This window comes from Cupressus sempervirens, chromosome 9, assembly GCF_028749045.1.
Source record: "Cupressus sempervirens isolate cs-2001-9-10 chromosome 9, ASM2874904v1, whole genome shotgun sequence".
Classification (NCBI taxonomy): Eukaryota; Viridiplantae; Streptophyta; class Pinopsida; order Cupressales; family Cupressaceae; genus Cupressus; species Cupressus sempervirens.
In genome coordinates this window covers 509,536,849-509,558,645 of record NC_143126.1, presented here as the reverse complement: position 1 = coordinate 509,558,645, position 21,797 = coordinate 509,536,849, and the positions used below count along the sequence as shown (strand labels likewise).

At 34.3% G+C, this 21,797-nt stretch overlaps 1 protein-coding gene across 2 annotated transcripts in view; it reads left to right on the top strand.

Annotated features, from left to right (window-relative positions):
* The window catches only part of RPE (D-ribulose-5-phosphate-3-epimerase), a 49,345-nt gene extending 41,085 nt beyond the window's left edge, over positions 1-8,260 (top strand). For both annotated transcript variants that reach the window (XM_089800815.1, XM_089800814.1), the window contains exons 6-9: positions 7,083-7,192; positions 7,313-7,369; positions 7,479-7,548; positions 7,693-8,260. In XM_089800815.1, the coding sequence (XP_089656941.1) occupies positions 7,083-7,192; positions 7,313-7,369; positions 7,479-7,548; positions 7,693-7,742 (287 nt within the window). In that variant the 3' untranslated portion in view covers positions 7,743-8,260. The remainder of the gene's footprint in view (positions 1-7,082; positions 7,193-7,312; positions 7,370-7,478; positions 7,549-7,692) is intronic.
* The last annotated feature ends 13,537 nt before the right edge of the window (positions 8,261-21,797 follow it).

Sequence of the window (21,797 nt, the reverse complement as noted above, 5' to 3'; positions counted from 1 at the left end):
TCATGGAAATGCAATGGGAACTTGATAAGTTAGTCCTTGACAAGATAATGTGTTGTTCAATCAATACATGAAGTGTAGAAGACAATTGGATGAAGCTAAGAGTTGAAACAAGTCAAAAGGATAAGCTTGACCGAGTATCAGTGTTGCATGGTCAATGAAGGAATTGAAACAAAAGATTAAGGAACTTCAATAGAAGCTGAGCGAAAAGTTCAAGCTGAGCAGATTGTTATTGGCGAGCAAATGTAGTTGCTACGTAGTAATGGCTGAGGGAACATGTTGATGCTGAGTGAGAAAGTATAGTGATTGCTGAGTTACTCAGTGACGACCGAGTTGAAGAACACAATGATCGCTGAGTGACAACAAAAGTTAAAATTTGAGAAAGATTTGAGTTTGAGGCCAACACAGTTGGAATTTTGAATTAGTCAAAGCGTGTGGAAGATAAGGATTGATGAGTTGGCATATTTAATGCACGGGGAGAGTTTGTGACATGATCAAAGGCAAGGATTTAATCAAAAGTTGCTAGAAGGAGAACAAAAAGATGGAAGGATTCGATGAATTTGACCAAACCCTAAGATTGACGATGATGTTTAAGCAACAAAAGATCAAAATTACCTATGTAACGAGGCCTAAGAAATGAGTAACAAGGTTGGTTTGTTGTGGATTGGCAATCTTAAGGAGAAGCTATGAAGAGGTGAACAACAGAGGTGAAGTGTGATTGCTTGAGGAGGTGCTAAGCAGATTAGAGATGAAGATATTAATGAAGGCCCGTCAATGAACTAGCAGATGAGCGAATGGAGATCTGAATTTGCAAAGTGAGTTGCACTTTACAGATCAAACCTACTGTTACATTCTAACCATTGTATTATTCCAAAATCCTTTAATCAAGGTGACATTCTAATGGAATGTTCTAAAGTCCTCTAACAAAGTCACTCCTAACAGGGTGATTAAATCCTTTAATTGGGTCACATTTAACAGTGTGTTGTATAACCTTTAACAAGGTTGGCTCTTAACTGAGCTCATTTCAGAAGAGTGAAAAATTGGTAGCATGTTACTGGATGGTTTTTCCCAGATTGGGTTTCCATGTTAAATCCTAGTGTTAAAAGTGTTATTTTCATGTGTGAATGTTATTGTTTTGCATGCTATATTTTTTAGTAGTTTATTTACTAACAATTGACACATATAGAGATAGAGAGTTAAGATATTACATGAAATGTTAAATTGCTGATGATATGATATAGAGACCGAGTGGGTCTCTGAGTTTATTTCTATTGTTTGAAATGTTTAAAAGTTGAATTGGTACATCTGGACCCGAGGATAACTGATTCATCCCCCCTCTCAGTTATAAATCATTATAATAGGGATATGTCTCTTCATGGTTTATTTTCAATATATATAAGAGATCGCTGTCATTTGGAAAACACATACCAAACATTATGGTAGTGCTATTACATTTGCAATGGTCCTTAGAAAAACAAAATTTATTGATCAAATGCCACTTTTGAAGACCAACCCTCCCATTCTTTTTGGTCTTGCAAATAGAATCCAAGCCACCAGTAGTATTTTATCCTCCTCCTGTGCACCATTCTAGAAAAAACTTTTGCATTCTCTATTCAAAATATCTCAGAACTTTGATTGGGATCTTTAAGCAACTCAGAGAAAAAATAGGAATAGCTGATATCACAGACTATAGCATACGTAAGTCACTTACCTTTCCAGCTTTCCACTCTTTTCACATTAGTATCTATAAATCTTTCTATAGGTTTTCTTCATTGGCTCCACCAAACAACAGAATCCCCAAATATTTGTTGGGGAGTATACCAACCTTCATACCAAGAATTCTGCAAATATGTTCTTGCACAGGTGAAGAGGTATTAAAAAAGAAAATCTCAGACTTTGCCTAGTTGATGAACTGTCCCGAAGTGTTAGTAGAAGCCTTCAAGCTTGATTTAATGGTTCTAGCCTCTTGTGTGGAAGCCTCTCCCATTAGATAAGTGTCATCAAACAAGCTGTAGATGAGTCAGAGGATCAATACCTCTAGCCATCTAATCCCTTTCCAAGATTGATTACTACCTTCTCTTTTGATAGATCTCCCTTGAACTTCAGCAAGAAGAATAAATAAGAAAGGGGATAACGGATCACCTTGTTTGATACCTGTGGTTGTTTCAAAAAAACCTTGAGGGCTGTCATTGATTAAAATTGAAAGACACAGAGCAGAGATACAACTGTAGACCCAATCACACCATATTTTGTGAAAACCAAACCTCTTCAGGACAGTCATTAAGAAGTTCCTGTTAACAGTATCATAAGCTTTCTTGATATCCCATTTGATCATCATCCCAGCCTCCTTAGCCATCTTTGTGGAGTGAATAGCCTCATGCACCACTATGATCCCTTCATAGATAGATCTTCTCGGGGCGAAGCCACTTTGTTCTACTGAAATCAGTGAAGATAACACCTGTTTCAACCTGTTTTCAATAACTTTGGCAATAACCTTATAAACAGTATTGCACAACGCAATAGGCTTGAAATCATCAAAGGATTCCGTCGCACCTTTCTTTGGGATCAAAGATAAGAACGTATTATTGAAGTCTTTGAAAATAATGCCACTTTTTTGTATTCTTGAACCACCTCAAAGATCTTTCCCAATGATCTGCTAAGCCTTTTGAAAAAACAGCTGGAAAACCATCAGGTCTTGGGGCCCTATCACTCCCAAGGCTGAATAAAGCAGATTTTACCTTTTTTTCAAAAATTGCCTTCATCAACATTTTATTTTGATCCTTTGGAATGACCCTTGGGATTACCTCAAGAAAGGAATTGTCTATATTCTCATTCTCTATTTTCTTCACAAAAATAGAGAAGTATCTAACAGCTTCAACATTAATCTGCTTTGGCTCTGTCAATTCATTGCCTTGTTGGTCCTTAATCGAGAAGATCTTGTTCACAGATCGTCTTCCTTGAACTGAATTATGGAGAAGTTTAGTGTTCCTATCCCCTTCTCGTAACTATAATTCCCTAGATTTTTGTCTCCAATAACTTTCTTCACAACTTAAAACTTCATTATAAGCATATTTTAACTCCTTTTTCTGATTGAAAACATTTTTCCTCCATTCCACCCTTAATGACTATTCCATTCAAATTTGCCAATTCAGACTCCAATTTAAACTTTTCATCAAAGATATTTTTAAGCATTTCCCTATTTCATACTTTTAATGTTTCTTTTAATTGTTGAAGTTTTTTGAAAAAAATAAAAACAAGATTACCAGAGCATTTTGTGGCTGAGTCCCGCCATACCTTTATTAGATCCATAAAATTCTGATCTCTCAGCCACATTTTTTCAAACTGGAAAGGAGCTCTCTTAGGCGAGGCATCATCACGGATTCTCAAACAGATAGGAAAATGATCTGACCCTGTTATGGGCATAATCTCAGCTTGACATATCCAATTTGTTTCTGACCAATCACCACCCAATAGAATTCTGTCCAGTTTCTCAGCAATATTTGAAAACCCCAATCTCTGATTTTTCCAAGTAAACTCATCATTTTTCAGAATCACATCACGAAGATCATTTGATAATACAAAATCTGCAAAGTCTTTTTGGCTTTGACATAACCATCCTTTTCCTCCTGTTTTTTCAAGCTATCTTTAATATTGTTCATCTTCATAGATAAAGAAGTCTATAATTTATTTTTTAAAGCTTGATTGCATGGACCATAAACATTAATGGCATAAAATTTCATCCTAAGTTGAAAGGAGAGAACTTCCACCATCTGCCAGTTACTTCCTGGGTCATTTAACTCTACTTTCATCACTGCATCCTTCCATAGAATTACGATTCCCTCGGATGCCCCTTTCACATCCACAAAAAGACACCCCCAAATACCAATCTTTCTCACAAACTGCAACTTGCCATCCCCACTCAACTTGGTTTTTTGAAGAAAAATCAAATGTGGTTGAGTTTGATCAAGACAACGCTTGATCAAACGATGTTTGTCAGGGTTGTTGCAGACCCTGACATTCCACATAAGGATCTTCATTGCCGCCGGGAAGAGGTATAGCCTCTTTCCGATCTTAGCAGTTTCGCCTGGTCTGCTGCACTCCCAACCATAGCAAGTTTCACCCTAACTGATTTTGGGCCTTGCTGCTTCTTCTCCTTGACATTAGGTTTCTAAACTTGTGAAGGAGTTTGACTTCTTGTCCTTCCCTCTACTACATCTAACTGGTCCTGTAGGCCAAATTCCTCTTGCCCATCCCCCTCAACCTGAGTTTCATAATCCGATTCTGTATTCAAACTGTTACCACCGCTGTCACGTAGGCCATCCATAGAGTTTTCCAAATATCTTATTGGGGATATCTGGATATCTTTACAAATTTCATGATCCCTATTATCAACCTCCAAAAGAGCTTCATTCTGAGATTCTAGCCCCAAAAAAAATCCTCATTTTGATCTGGCTTGCATCTCCTATTCATGGCAGTCTTCTTATTTTGTCCTGGGGTGAACATCCTCTCTTCAAAAGAATCCGGGACAATAAGGGATTGCCCTATTTGCCTGACTCTTCCATCCTCCTCTTTTGAACCATTCCTAATATTTTCAGAGCTATTCCTTGAAAGACCAATATCCTCCATCCCTACATGATTTGTGGCCTCCCTAAGCTGAGAAAAAGGTGTCTCCTTCATGATCTGTGATGATTTATAGCTATCAGAAGTACCAGGCTGAGTAACCAAAACAACTCCATCTGCATGGTCCTTAAGATCAAACAAACCTTATCCCCAAAGAATGTCATCTGATTACTAACCATATCTCGATTACGTATCTTTCTCATATTGAATATACCAAGAAGGGGTGGGATCAAGAAGCTCTTCCAGTTGATCAAATCCAACTGTTTATTTGCAGCTAGTCGTTTACCCCGATCATCTGCACTTTCCATGCTTGGCTCACTGTCGGCACAATTGACTTTTATCTTCAACCTCCATTCTCCTTTGGCCAACCCCAAAACAACATAGTCTGGCATCTTGCAGCAATCTTGAATTTTGATTAACAACTTGGAGTAAAAGGAAAAATCTTTGGGGTCAACTGCTTCCTCAGACTGTAGGAAAGATCCCAAACTGTTTCCAATAGCCTTAAGAGTTTCCTCATCCTCATGTTTCCAAGGTAGATTCTTCAACTTCATCCACAGAGCAATCTCCTTAACTATTTCAGTATCAGGATTGAAATTAGGCCTCCAGTCACAGACACAAATACCCTTTCAATCTAACATATAAGGGCCACCATTAAGGATCCACTCTTTATCCATCTTCGTATGACATATCACCATTTTGAATTCATTGGTAAGAGTTTTTAGTTCTAGATGTTTACCCCAATGTTCCTCAATCCATTTCTGTAACTTTGCTATAGATGGCCAGGGCCCTAACCATTTCATAAAAAAAGCCCTATCTTGCAAATGGTTTATGGACTCAAGCCATTGAGGATTATTATTCAACAATGAAGAAGCCCTAACATGCACTTCATTACTTACCTCCTTGTTGGTTTCAGGTAAAGAGATCACTTCCTTTGGTCGCCAGAACTTTTTTTTCTATTTGTTTGAAACTGAAGTTTTTTGGCAGCTGAAACAAATCTTGCTGATTTCATGAAAAGTCAAACTTTTCCCTTCTCCCACCATTCCTCCCATCAGCTGGAGCCCAAAAACTATTTTTCAGGGGGGATTCCATTATGGGTACCCTATTAACCTAACCTTGGTATTAAAACTCATCATTCGTCGTTTATTGAACGGCCACCGCTCATTGCGCTTTGAAGCCCTAACATCATGATCCTTTCCACCTTTGTCATTCTGGATGAAACTCCCATTTCTGGAAACTGTTGATGGATGGGCACCATTATATCTGTAACTCCATTCTGTATCGCTGCCATTGCCATTAGAGAAACACCATTGCAGGGGAGGGCACCATAGCCATTGCCGTTCGCTATTGAGTTTTTTCAATATTCCTCCAGACACACTTAACTCTTGAAGACTTGTATCTTAATGTCTAAGCATTCCAATGATCCAAACAAAGCACCAAGATCCCCTTATGTTCCTCTCATCTTTCAAATCAAAATCATTCTCTCAAAGTGTATTTTCTAAGGGATCCTGGAATATACTTCAGGTTAGTCCCAGTCTGTCGGTCTGTACTAAATATTCATTGTGCAGTTGTGTTGGATCCCCAACTGATTAGTACTTTCTATGTAGTTATCACAAACTGAAATACTACAAAGAGCAAGGCCCGAGAATCCTGTTCTCCTAATGTTACCTAGAGTTGGAATTTTATTTCTAATATCCAATCAAGCAAAAGACCTTAGCATTAGGCCAACCCTCAGAAAATCAATTTTTTTTGTCATACAGGATTCTTCTCATTGCTTCTGTTAGCATCATCAAGTTGAGATTATTCTCCTTCAATTCATAGATATCTGCTTTTTCTGATCCTTCTCATATGAGAGTGCTCTCTTCCCCTTTCCAAATTATCTGTTGTCAACCTAAATAGATAATTTAACCATGTTGTAAGGGTGTTTCCGTTGATATATGCTCCTTCAATGTCTATCTATTGATGTCCACAAGTGCTCATCATCTGTACATTACTACATTCTTGATGTATTTAGGCTGAACATATCCTTCAGATGTTATTTTCAAAGCTTTTGTAGCTGGTCAATGAACTTGGTTCCAATGAAAGCTTTATTTGTACCTTCTTTTATGTCTGTGTCTCTCACAATCCTCCATCTTGGCATCTGTACGATGAAGTTTGTGAGTTGATTTCCCACCTCTGACAGTGCTCAATAGCTTAGGACAATAGTTTTGTCATCCGATTCTAGACTATGGGTTTGTTTACTTCTTAACTGGACAGTTCTATGTTATAGGATGTACATGCTTTTGGTGGATATGTGCTGATAGCTAGGGAATGCTTTCTCATGTCAGAAATCTCAACTGTTACTTATCTCTGTTGTGCATGTCTGAGAGTATATGCGATTCTATCACAGATTCTGATCTTTGTTAAAAATTACAAATGCTTTTGTTTGAGAAAGTTGATGATATGCTGTGGTGGTGGTTAATGTGCAGTGGTAGACTTGATCTTAATCATGTCGGTCAATCCTGGCTTTGGTGGGCAAAGCTTCATAGAAAGTCAAGTAAAGAAAATTTCAGAATTAAGAAGAATGTGTTTAGAGCGGGTCAGTATAAGTATATGAATACTCTTTGAGTTGTTAATTTTAAATTTCTGTTTTGTGCTATTTGATGGTGATTCTATCTTTGTTTATGTCAGAATTTAAAGCTAACTTGGTAGTTTCCAGGGGGTGAATCCATGGATTGAAGTAGATGGTGGTGTCACTCCTTCAAATGCATACAAGGTCTGCATTGTAGTTGGTATATTAATTGCAATAAAGATATTTTTTTGGTCACCTAGACATATTTTTATTGTCTATGCAATTGCTGATTTGAAATTTTTCACCATTTTAGGTAATTGAAGCCGGGGCAAATGCTCTGGTGGCTGGCTCTGCAGTATTTGGAGCAAAAGATTATGCTGAAGGTATGTATTTATGGTTATGGTTTGATCAACGACCTCAAAATCCAGATATTATGAACATGATTTTCTCAGAAAATTTGTAAGCCTTGTTAAGTTGACAACGATGAAGGTCATACTGGCTAAATGCAAATCTTTCCTCACTTGCAGCTATTAAGGGCATCAAGAACAGTAAAAGGCCAACACCAGTTGCAGCATAAGTTCATTGGACAATTAGAGTCCTGCATATGCTTCTGATTCTATTTCAAAATCGCACATGGATCATCTGCATCATGCTCAGGAATAAATTGGAACCATTGAAGTGTACTATATTATTGGTTGTATTGTCCATTGAGGAAGCTTGCTAAAAAATACAAAAAAATCTACCTGTGAGCTTACAGTCATTAATAATTGTATTATAATTCCAAATGAAAATTTCTTAAGAGAAACAAAGATGAGCAACTTCATCATAATAAACTTCCAAGAATGCTGGTTCAGGCTAAGCTGGAGTAGGAGGACATTGATGTAAAAGAGAAATTCTGGAATGATTCTATTTCTTTGGTGCATTCCAAGTACCCTCAGATTGTGATGAACCTATATTCAAAAACTACTTAAGTTGAGTGTGGACCTGCACTTACGGAAATTTTCCATTAGTGATATCTCCATATGATGCATACTCAAAAGTGTGGCAAACTGCAATTGGTATCAATTATAAATTATAAATGTTCTTAGCACAAAATTTGGTGCACCATTTGAAATACTGTTGGAAGAATAATGCTAAAGAGCAAGATGGAACTGATGTCAGCTTAGAGAGCTCTAGTCTTCTGTACCAAGCTTATACATCCCCAAGCTGTGACCCCCTCAATATATTTGGAAGGGTATATGAAATTGTTGGAAGTATGTTTTTTGTACCAAGCTTATACATAGAAGTATGTTTTTTGTACCAAGCTTATACATCCCCAAGCTGTGACCCCCTCAATATATTTGGAAGGGTATATGAAATTGTTGAAGTATGTTTTAGATCCTATTCATTAAGGGAGAATTTATACAAATTATTACATCAAAGTTCTGATGAAATTGTAAATCTAAAAAACTAAAAATGCATGTCTAAGGAAGTAGAGTACAAAGGCCCTAATTCAGTCAATTAGGAGCCATAAGATGACAGTTTGAGGAAGAGGTTATATATCGTTTGTTTTCATACAATCAATACTACTGTAACATCCATTGATTTAAATGAATTATTCTGAATAGGAAAAATGAGATCCCTAGTTTAAAGCACAAGCTTCCTACTTCAAGCTTTAGGGGCGATGAGCTCTAAGAGAAAGAAGGGGAGTGGGAAGATTGTGAATATGACAATGGAAGTTACAATAAAAGCTAGGTCCTACATTGATAACACCATCAACCTTATCAATTCATTGCAAACTTTCTTGCTGAAATGATCTTGGAACCCAATGGCTTTCTGGCTGGTTGGTGGGTGCTGAGAAGTTCTGATCCATCAATGGATTGAAAGGTTTATGCGAGGGACAGGAGAGCCTAGTCTGATTTGACAGAATAATTTTTCTTGCAGAGTTATCTTTTTTATAGGCTTGCCCTTGCATCATGGCTTGTATTATGATCCATGTGGTCTAGAATGTGGGTTCCTATCAAAGCGGCAGGTCGGTCTCTAGATTCGTTGGTTTTTGGATCTTCCCTTTCGTATTTGTATTATTGGGTCTTAGATTCTTGGAGTTCGTTAGTTTCTATTAGCATTGAGCTTTTTCCTTGTGCGAAGGGGTTTTTTTTTGCTATTTTTTACTTCTTTTGAAGATCGTAATTTGGTATGAAGTAAGTTGTGGGGCTAGGATAATCACTCTCTCTTGGCCAAACTTTGGACAATCTCCTTTAAACCTCTTATTGAACGACTTAGTGGTCATCTAGTATGGGGTCTCCCAAATCTTCCCCTTCATTTTTGGAAGAATTCTTGCTTTGAGGTCATTGGAAACACTTTTTGGTCATTTTGTAAAGGTGGATGAGGAAACAACTATGGACCTCTCTATGTTCACTTGCATTTTGGTGCACTGACATCTCCAGATCCCTAGAGGATGTGGTTTTCATGGTTGGGGATAGGCCTTTGACTCAAATCACTAGATTATGAGGGTCTCCGGTTTCGACGTTGACGGTGTTTCTCTATTGGTCATTTGATTGCTGATTGTTCTATCTTGCATTCTAAAATTGCTAACAATCGGCTGAAGGATGCAAATGATGATCATTTGATTGATTTGACCTGCGATTCTTTCTTTGATAATTCTTCACATGTTGATGATGACTCCCCCAATGACTGATTTTACTGTTGTTTCAACAAGCTAGGTGTACCTGAATCCACCTCTTGTTACTAGTATAGTCCCCTCTTGGCATGCAAACCCTCCTATGATGATTGCTTTTGATTTTCTCCAACCTTTTCTTATGGAGGCATAACATTGTCAACACTATATTCTTGGTGATATTTATCTTGAAAAGAGGGTTTCATCACCACCTCGTAGTGGTGGAGGCCCATTGATGTGTGTTTTATGACTCACTAGCTATAGTAGAATATACCAAGGTATTTTATCCTCTCTTGATCAAAGTTCTATATATGCCAAGATTGTGAGATCATACGGGGAACTCCAAGGTTCTTTTCATGTCAAGTCTTGACTATGGATAAATTTGGTGGTAAATGTGATTTTGTTAATCATGAGGGGCGTTTCACTTGGATTGATTTCAAATCATATTAGATGGGAGCTATCTAAAGATATTGCAATAGGGTATTTTTTTTGGGTTTTTAAAAATGTGTAGAACGCAAAGGAGAAGGGTTTAGGAATTGTTTTATACTACTAAGAGTAATGACAACAAAAATATTGCTTTGATTTACAAATTCTTGATTAACCAAGTTTTGCTTCACCAAGATCAACTACAACTGCACGAGGACTAGTACTATCTTCGATGAGTTATGTAAATGAATTTCACACCACAACATACGTCATCAAAACAAATAATGCACGTTGAGTGACATAAGTTGAGCATACATAGAAACGGGTTCAGGTTAACTTTGCACAGTGACTTGCAATTAGTAAATTGTCAAAAGTATGACCAAAGAATTTATCAAAACACCATTGCATTTTCCATTGAAATCACAACACTTTATCTAACAATTTAATCTAAATGAGGGAATAATTAAACCAAGCAAGCATCAAGACACGTTAAATGATCACCAACTTTAATGAAAATTTTGTTGTCTCGTTAACTCCTAGTGACAATCTCAAAGTTCCATTGCATATAGATGAGAAATGAGGCCTTTATTTAGGTCCTTGGTTAGAACAAGTGGCTCAGATCAAAATTATAACAGATGGCCCAGATTTTGCCATATTAGCCCGAATTAGAGCTAGGGCAAGAAAAGAGAATCTATATTGACGTGTGTGTCCACACATACCAATCAGGAAGAAGCCACCATCTTAGTAGGGTAATAATGCTCACTACACATGCCCATTCAAGAAGAGAGTGGGCGATATGAATGTCCACTACACATGATCTATATATTAAATGCATCTTTGTCTTCCCAAAATAGTATAACATTTATTCCTTTCCTTCAATACAATGTTTTTGACTTGGGGATCTTTGATTAGCTGACGAAGATGAATGGGTGCCTTATTAGTGTGCTAAATTTTGGGGAATATCTTGATTGCATCATTTTGCAAACTGATTCCAACTTTGATTACTTATCAAAATATATCCCTTAAATATTCTTTTGTCTTCCATGCACCTGCTTGATATTTCATCTTCTAAAAATGGATCGAAGTCCCTCATTGATGATTTAGTAATCTTATAATTTCTTCGTAGAGAACTTCCTTAGCCATGTTCTTGGATTTTTGGATTCAAACTTTGATCTTTTAAACTGTTGAACCTTAAATGTTTTGAAATGGTTTACTTGAAACTCAAATGCCTTCAACATTGCAATTTTTGCCCTTGATCACGTGAAACTAAAATTTTTCCTCCTATTTTGCACTCAAGCAAACTTGGAGTGCCTTGTTAGAACTTTGACTATATTTCATAGTCATGAGTTGAATTGCTTTGGACATGCCTTTTGCATCCACCCTGGATTGCTATTTGTGGCTACATTTCTTCGATACCATTAATTATGCGTTTGACAACTCTGATGCTTGTGGTAGAGGGATTTCTGGAGTGTCGTGGTGTTAAGCACGTTTTGGTGCATAAAGTAGATTTTCAAATTTACATGAAGTTCCTTTTGTTAGGAGGATCCATGCTCGAGTGTGATTACGAGGTTGTGACAAAACTTTTATTTTTTTTGCATATTTCCTTGATATAGTATGTAACACATTGGAGCTTATTTGGGTAGTGTAGGAGGACTTGTGATTTTCTTCTTTCCTTAATGAAATCAAAATTGCATTGGGCATGCCTTCAATATTTTTGGGAAGTTGAAATACATTCTTGGGATGCATTCTTCCTCATTTAGAAACAAATGCGACTTGCTTCGGGCACTTTTCCACATGATGTCTCCTTCAAATCTATTCCCATAGATATATTTACAAAGTTCATCAAAAAACTGACATGTCAAAGTTGGGGCTTCAAAAAATTTGGCTCATCTTTTTAATAGATTCAAAACTAACACTTCATTTCACTATGACAAATTAGGAAGCAAGTCAAAATCAAAATCATGGGTGATAGGGAACAAAACTCAATTTGGGGCCTAGTCAAAATTTGATCCAAGGCTTAGCCAAAACGTATGGCTTCTCAACTAGAATGATAGGAACCCACAAAAATTGGAGCTAGAGCTACTAAGAAAGACAAAACCAAAACGCTAGGCAGACGAAAAGCTAGGTGTCCCATCTTTGATTAACGATGTGTGAATAGGTCACAACAAGACCCCACTCAAAGTATCCTCTGGACATTTGTTCACCGCCAAAGAAAAAGTCACTTGATAGTTCCTCATTCTCCCTCATGATTCATGGGAGTTGTTCTCATGACGTGTTACTTTTCATGTTGCTAGTTTGTTGTTAGTGGTCCATTCTAGACATTGTTGTATTTAATTATTTTTATTTTGCCTTAAGGATGGTGCAAAGGGCAACATCCTTGTATTGTTGCTTTTAATCGTAAAAAACAATCTATGGTGGGAGCTTATCAACTACCATCTCATGAAATATTTTGGTTTGTGTGTAATCTCTGTTGGTAAAAAGGAGCTGCCCCTTTGTATCATTAGTTGCTTAAAAACAAGTAGTCTTACTAGGAATGCAAAATTGTTATAGATTGGAAGAACTTAACAATAACAAGATTTGAAGAAGAGATGGAAAATATTGAAGGTATGGAAGTTCCATACAAGGAAGCGTTCGTTATGATCATGACTATTGTTGATTGTAGTAATATATATTTTTGGTTTGATTAATAAGATTTAAAATTGAGGAAGGAAGAATAATGAACAATAACTAGAGCGATAGAACTCATGAGTTCAATATGTTATATTTTAATTATAATAATCAAAACAATATCCTCGTTATGTGTGGCTAACTATATGATGCATACATGATGCTTTATTGTTAGAACTTAGGATAGGGAGGATCCCACAAAGGTGGAGGTGAAATAGAATGACCAATTTCATTGGCAACTATGGCTAGTGAAGATGATAAAGTTAGTTGAATAGGAATATCTAAGTTACTTGATGAAGGCCTTATGGAGATGATTTGAAATAACCTTTTCATTCTCTTGCAACAACTTGGCTAGTTATCAATAAATTTGTTCAAAATTGTCATTATCAATAACAAGAAAATGCCCCTGAGTGCCAATACACATTATGTTCTATGTTATATCTCCTATCATAATTTTGAAACACATGTAGGATTAAGAAAGATTCCATGCAATATAATTTGAAGCCAAAGCCTTAAGGAGTTTCACTATGAAATAATATCTCTTGACTTGCTTGTAGAGAAGTCTTACAAGGATCACTTAGACATGGAATAATCATAGTTTGATTGGATGTTACTAAAAGATGAAACCTATTCCCAACAAAGAAACCAAAAAATAACTAAAACATCAATCATATTTGAGAAGATATTGTTCTGTACAGTAGTATAGTATTCATTTGATGCCAACAATAACATTAAATCACTTATCAAATCAAGAAGTTATTAAGTAGATTAGATCTAGTAAAGGATAATAAATATGAAGCACGAATGGGATGTAATCTTTGATTTATATAAGCCTATGGGCATTAAGTCCCTTGATCTAAGGAGTATTGAAGGGTTAAACTTGTTTTTATTAAGTTCACAAAGATAATCTTAATGATTGAAAGGTCATATTGGGTTTGTAAATGAAAAATGATTATTAGTACTTTGTAATCAATCTTAATACCAAAGATGTGATATCTTAAGCTGTTGCCTAAAACATTACCAAACAAAGATACGATAAACAATTTTTTATATGCTTTAATTGTATATGTAAAATTTGTTTACATACAACATGAATACACACTTAGTATTATCTGTGCTTTAAAAGTTAAGTCACAAACAAATACTTTAAATAGCACGGCCCAAGAGACCATGACTAATTCAAGCATTAAGAACTTGAGGATTACTCAAGATTTCCATACCAAAGTGCAAACCCCTGCACTTTTGTTTACAAGCCACCCCACAAAGCATCTTAGGATTTGAGGAATTCTAGCTCAAACTTCAGGAAAAATCTACAAAATTTTAGACCATAGAATATAAATTACTCTCCCTAATCCAACTTAGGATTTAACATTTGTTCTAAGTTTTTCATCTTGTATATTCTAATTGGGCCTCCATACTATGATTGAATCACCCCAAATTTTAAGGTTCAACCTGCAACTACGATTTGAACTTTGGAGTTTGAGTGAGAAATTACTGCTTCTATGCTTGAAAGTCACTCTAGTAGAATTAGGTGGGAATTTCAAAGTTTAGACCTTACTTAAAAATGAGTGCAAATGGCATATGAGTGCAAATGGCATACTTCTTGGACAGAGAAGAGTCTAATGTGAATAAAGACATTCATACTTTTGGGTCCAAGAGGCACATTACAACTCGATAATCCCACAATACTTCAAACTTTGGCCTCCAAATTATACTATCTTCAAACTTTGGTCCCTGGTTAGAAAATTTCCTTATATGCATGTATATACATAGCTAGGTATTATGTACACACACAAAAACTTTGGTCCTTGGTTAGAAAATTTTCTTATATGCATATATATACATAGGTAATATGTGTGTATGTGTATACCCTCATAATACTTGACCAAAACCCTTGGTTGCAAATAAATTTAGAGTTTAAATATACATTGTAAGAAAAAATACTATTCTGTATGCCTATGACTATATACTTAAAAACTTATGTGTGTACCTTAATAATTTTTATGTTTGCTTCTACAATTTTTGAGTATACTATAGGTGTTAGATATACACTATTGAAAATACTAAAACTATATGTATATATTTGAACTCTAGTAACTTGTGTTTACATATCCACAAGGGAATATAAAAGAATATCAAACCCTGTGAAGAATGGCATTTGACCATATAAATTTCATATGATAATATAAAATTCTATATGCATTCTTTTAGGAAATACAAAAAAATCACACTTAATAATGAAAATGTAGAAAATTATATGCCAAAAGTCACTCCTCAACCTCTGTGAATAAAACTACGACATCCTTTATTGTGATATGAAGCTCCTATAAAAAGATAACCCATGGAACTATCTTGAAAAAGAACAAACCTAAAAGATCAAATACACAAGAAATCAATTGAGTACAATCATTAGATGTATAAGTCCATCCTAGGTTCTATTTAGGGGGAAAATGGAAGCAATAAATTTAACAATGAGATAAATTCATTAACAACACACTTTGACGCTAAGCCATTTAATAAAAAAGAAAGAGGGGCTTCCAAACATAACTCTCAATATAACTCAAGTTAAATTAGAAATACCCAAGTAGGATGTAGCGATGACAATACTAAACCCAAATTATACTAAGGAAGAACATAAACAAGTCCTCTTTCATGCAATGTTAATTAAATTTAAATGTTCAATGTGTGTTAGAGTAATTAGATAGTTTCTAATTAACTCTATTTTACTTAAGCTAAACTTTAGACATAATAATTAATTAATTTTATTAATTATTATTATTCAATCTAGATTTTACCTTTTAGGGTTTTGATCTCCTCTATAAGGATGATTTCTCTTTGTAATAACATTCATTCACTTTTTTAATAATACCAATTTCTCTTTTTTCTCATCAAGAATGTCTCCTCTTGGATATGTAAATTCCAGTCTCCATAGCATTGCTCCTCTCTTTCTGTGATAGGTGTTTTTCCAAAGATTTTAGCGATATTTGGCATCTTTTGGTCAACGATGACATCTTTGGCATTTATCCAATCGTTTATGATTTCCTCAAGTAGTTTCTAGGCATGTGAGTGGATTTCCACCACATGCTTTTATTTTGCCTCCATAATTATTTTTTCGGCACTGACATCTTTTCTCTAGCAATATGTTTCCAGTGATAGTGATTTCCTAGTAAACTGGATATATTTTTCTAGCTACAAAGTCATTTTTTAGGCTTTTTTTTTGCCTCGATGTTCATTTGACCATCAAATTTGGGCTTGTCACTTGCTGATGTCGACACTGCATCAACATGCCTATTTGCCCTTTTGGTTCTGTTTGGACATACTTTCGTGTTTTTGCTCATAGCTTAGGCATACAAACTCTATTTTCTGTAAACAAGATATTGCTGGAAAGACGGTTCTAAGCCCGTCATAATAGTACATGTAATTTTTAGTTTTGATTCTTTTTTATAACTTTTTTTTCTTTCTGTCAGAGTGAGGAGTTCATTTTTATACTCTGAGATACATCTTGGGAATCTAATGTCCCATTTGAGAATTCTTTATATCATTGGAAAGGTCTTTAAGAGATATTTCTAGTGATGCTAGTTGTTTTTCCAAATTCTACTTTAGGCACATTCTATTCATTTTTTACATTTTTGCATTACGGTATATATCTTGGTTGTTTTAGGTTTGGGGATCGGTTTCATTGCTTTAAATGATTCATCATGGGTTGTACTAATTTTTGTATCAACCTTACGTCTCTTCTGGTCTTTGTAGACATCATATGTGTATGCATTCTTGTAAACACACTGAGATGAAGTGCCATATTCCATTAGTATTTTTTATTTCATTTATTTTACCTTGTTTTGTCTTCTGATTCAAGCAATGTCATTTGAGGACACTCATACATATAATTGTATTCTTGGGTTTCATTATATGTTGTGTCATATTGTACATGCACTACTTTGATTAAAGTGCCATGGGGGGTTGATGTTTTGTCTTTTTTTTCCATCTTCCTTTGTCAATGAGTATTCCATCCATGACATTAGCCTCATGACATGTTTGAGATTGATCACCTCAGTACACATATATGTATTCTTTTGTGCATCTTGATCTTTGTTCCTTGACATGTAGTCATTTTGGTGCACTTTTCAGTTGCCTGTCACCTCACCCTTGTCTGTATTAGGGGGGTTCTTTTGTTGGTTCTTATGCTTCCTTGGTTCGATTGAGTGAGCTATGTATTCAATATTTGTTCCTATGTACTAGATGGATGCAATGGCTAGGTACCTATGCATTTTAGTGAGATGAATCATTTACTATATAGACACTCTTATTTTTGTTCCTACTTTGGTTTCAACCTTCCATATTCAATTGATCAACTCTTCAGGCATTGGTGTTTTATGCCATTTGTATCTTTGAGTTTAGTTGTTTTCTTTTGTGTGCCTCTTGATTTGAGTAGTGTCTTATGAGAGCATTGATGCAGATCATGGATAACTTTAAGAAAGCCCTTCTAGAAAATATAGTTGAAATGCTGGTGAATCCAACATTTTATGGGTAGGAAAATTTTCATGTCAAGAGTGATTTTTTTGTTCCATGTAGGGAAATAAAATATTATATGTTGACAAATTTTTTCTCACCCTAACAAAAATCATTTTACATGTGGCAAATTAAATTTTTTTCTTGCTAACACATAAATAAATGTTGGTTATTCTTTTCTTGCCAAAAATTAGCTTGTAATGTCAACGGAAAATTACTTGTTTTGTAGGAAAATAATAATGATCTTGGTTAATCTTTAGTGCTAAATTGAAATTTTGTTTCATTTGAAAGCAACTTTTCCAAGTGTACTGGCTAGCGACCTTTAATGCTTTATGGTTGCCAAGTGTACTGTCTATTATTAATAATATTAGTGTCACCATTACCAAATTGTCTACCATCACTTTGGTATCATTAATAAGTTACTTTTATCGACCATTGATTAATTAGAGATCAACAACAAAAGATGCATTTCGGGGCCAGTTGCTTAAAAAGACCTGGAGTTGCATGAAATTCTCCGGAATGGAGACACATGGCAAGTTTTGCATGACAACCATTAACTAGAATGTAGTGAATGTCATATCAAGACTAAAATCATAAATGTGAGACTAATAGTTACAATTAATACATTCCATTTCTAGCCAACTTAGTAGACACTCCGACATTAATGTGAGTACATTTCACACACTTGTGAATTAATAGGAATACAACAACAAAAGATATGAAAGATCGCAAAAAATTTAATGCAACTGCTATTAAAGATTCTCTTCAATTCCTCTTTCACCATTATTTCTCAAACTCTCAGTTCTATTTTTGGTTCTCAGTTCTATTAGTCTACAAAGTTTCTTAGGTGTAGTCTGTAGTATTTGTGGATTTGTTTGTAGACTCTAGGTTTGTAATTGTCACAGATATACCAACTATGTTGAAATGCAATATAGTGGTTTTGCAAAAGCCCTTTTTGGGCATAATACCTATGGATGTGCTAGCTATGGTTTGCAAGGAAGATTCCACTGGTCCTTTTTTTGGCTATGCTTTGTTCATGGTCCTCGTCCATGAATTCTTAAGAAATGAGAAGAGGTACCATGTGTCCACAATCATTACTTCCCGCTTCCTCACATCTCTTCTCGACCTAGGAGACAATCAAGTAGACATTTTGATTCTCTTGAGTAATGTTTTTAGAAGACGACATCAAAATCCTTATATTGGCCAAGCAGTTATCGGGCATTGCAATCCCTTTTGTAGACATATAAGACAAGTGTTGGGAGAAAGGCATAGGGAGGATTATATAGAAGCAACCCTTCCTACTGGGCATGAATGAACACCAATTGACTCACCATCAGAAGTGGGCGCGACCCAGGAGGGATTTTCTACGGAAGTGGTTGTTGTTGGACAACATCATCGACACTGACTTCACATGGTTGTAGGAGTTCAACGACATTATCATCTCCAAGAGATTCTTCGTGGAGGGGCTTGAAGGCCTTTTTAATTGAAGGCTTCAAACCCTCAACCTATTCCTTCTTCCTTGTTCCCTGTTTCCTATTCCATGAAACCATGTTCCTTGATCCGCCCCCTTTGGGCAGAAAAATGTTTTAAGAATTTTTTGTTGTTGATAAAAACGATTAGTAGTTACTTCGGATTGGGCTTTACCCTTGCATGTAAATTACAAAATAGTAAAATTAGGCTAATTGAATCAACTATTTTTAATATCTATGCTATGAATATGTACATTGTACAATCTTGAATCTAATGAATGAAAATAATAGATTTTTCATTCTGAATTCACTATTCCTGTAAATGTGTGGATTGTTGTTCAATTTTGTTTCTACAAATTAAATTATTTGGTTTCAACTGTAATTATTATAGAATGATACTAATGAATCATGATTTTCTGAAATTCATTGTTAAAATGTTAGTCTACAACTCTGTTATAATTTTTTTTTGTTAGACTATTAGAAACAAAAAAGGGGTTTCAACAATCCCTTTATGGTTTCATATTTGATTCATGAATTATAGTCAAAGATTATTCAATTGAAAATTCTCCAATGAAAATTTGTAATATGTATATGTATGGCTTGAAAATTTCAAAACCTGGAAATTTTGACAATTAATGGTAGATGAATGTAGGCCCATGCAAGTGATATAATACTAATTATCATTTATTCTAATTTGTACTTAATAGTTATAATAGTTTTAATTTATTTAAAAATATTAAATAAAAAATAAAAATAGTTTGTTAAAGTTAAACTAATGATACATGTAATATCATGCAATTTAAATTGTATAAATTACATTGAAATTTGATTTGAAAATAAAAAGTTAACATATATATAAATTTTCATATAAAATATTGAATATTAAATTATTAATTAATTACTTCCAATTTTCAAACCTAAATTTATTTAAATATCATCATAATATTTTTTTTTTAATCATATTTTGAATTAACTCAAAATGCCACGTTTATTAAAATTTAAATTAAGTTATCATTATCAAACAATTATTGATTATAATCTAAATTTATATAAATATCATCATAATATTTATTTAATCATATTTTGAATAATATTTTTAATTAAGTAAAAATGCTACAATTATTAGATTAAGTTATCATTATCAGGCAATTATTGATCGATGAATGATTATAATTTTATATTTTATATTTTTCATTTGTCTTTCAAGTTTAATTTTATTCTAATCCAAATCAGGGATTTTTGAAATTGTTTAAAGTTTAAATTCTACAATCTATTATATCCTCAAATGATTAAATAAAGTTTAGCGTCTTTAGATGTGACGTTACAAGTTTCAAGTTTCAACAAAAGTTTTAAAGTACTAAAATTTAGTATATTAATTTAAGCATTTTAATATTTATTTGGGCAATAATATCATCATTTGTGAAGAAAAATTCAAATAATTTGTATATTTTAGCTAAATGTGTGAACTTTGTGATTTAAATACTAGTTAATATACTAGTATGTGCAATAATTCAATGCATTATGCTACATGCATAATTTAAATTTAAATTTGCAACAATAAGAGAATTTAATATTTGCTATGTGAAATGTTTAACAAATTGATCTAGATCATCAAATGAAAGATAGATCAATGACTGCGACTCTATTTCATGCCTAATTTAAAAGTTTCTAAGTTAAATTCTATTTCTACCTAAAATCAGGACACGTGTCTCAAAATCACTCAAGAGTCAATGTGACAATTGTAGTCTTTCTTATGTATGACTGTTGATTAAAAGAAAGATCAACGGCTCGAGATGAATTTTGGATTGATTTGGGGAATATTTTTCCTTGTGCCTAGATTCATTTGGAATTGTGATGCGTGTCTGATCATTGCTCGATTAAGTGTTAGTTTAACTTTGCAAATTGCATCTTAACAAGTGATGATATGACAATAATTAGCTATACTCTTTTAATAAGTCTCTTTAATATTTGTTAATTCCAACCATTAATTGAAAGAAAGATCGATGACCTGATATATTTTTTGGGTCAATTTTGGGAATGTTATTGCTGTTGTCAAGAGTCATCCAGAATTGTGACACGTGGCATAATTCCAAATGACTCTTGCCAATAGTGATAACATTCCACAAATTGTCCCGAAAATCACATCGGGCCATGGATTTTTAAGTTCACTTTTTATTATTTAATTTATTTAAAATGTAAAAATTTATTATATAGTTAATTATTACTTATTATCATTGTGTACATTATTGACTATGGTAACTTAGTATTTTTAACTTACATGTACATTGTACATCCTTCAATACTTTAAACCATTAATTACTTACATTGTAATTTTTAACTATTAAACTTTTGCTTTTATGTTTTTAGATTATGAAGTTTTTGATAGTCCAAGACTATAGGGTTTTCAAAATTTCAAAGACTGTGACTGAATTCTAAGTTTTTTTTTGAAGACTGAAAGTTTGAAAGTTGAGGATCACAAGAGAGCACCAATTATTTGAGTCTTCGCTAACACATGAATTATCAAATCTCGATTCTGGGTATTTAAATTTTTCAATTTTTTTGGTAGTGCACTTGCAACAATAGAAGTCTTATTGCCTTAGGTTTACACTTTACAATTTTTTAAATCAGGGCTTGAGGTTGAATTTTGTGTAATAACTAATAGCAGTAGCATGCACGGGCAAAACAAATTCCAAAGCCTCCAATACGAGTGCAAACCAAAAGAAAGACATTATAGAACTCATACAAGTGCTAAAAACCCCAAGTTTCATCTATTAATATCATGATATTTTTGATCTTGTTATCCATGGAGTTTTGGGAATCATGGGAATTAGTCACTCATTGTTTAATAAGTGGAAAGATCCACATAAGGGGAGCAAATAATTCAAATTTAACAAAACTATTGGTG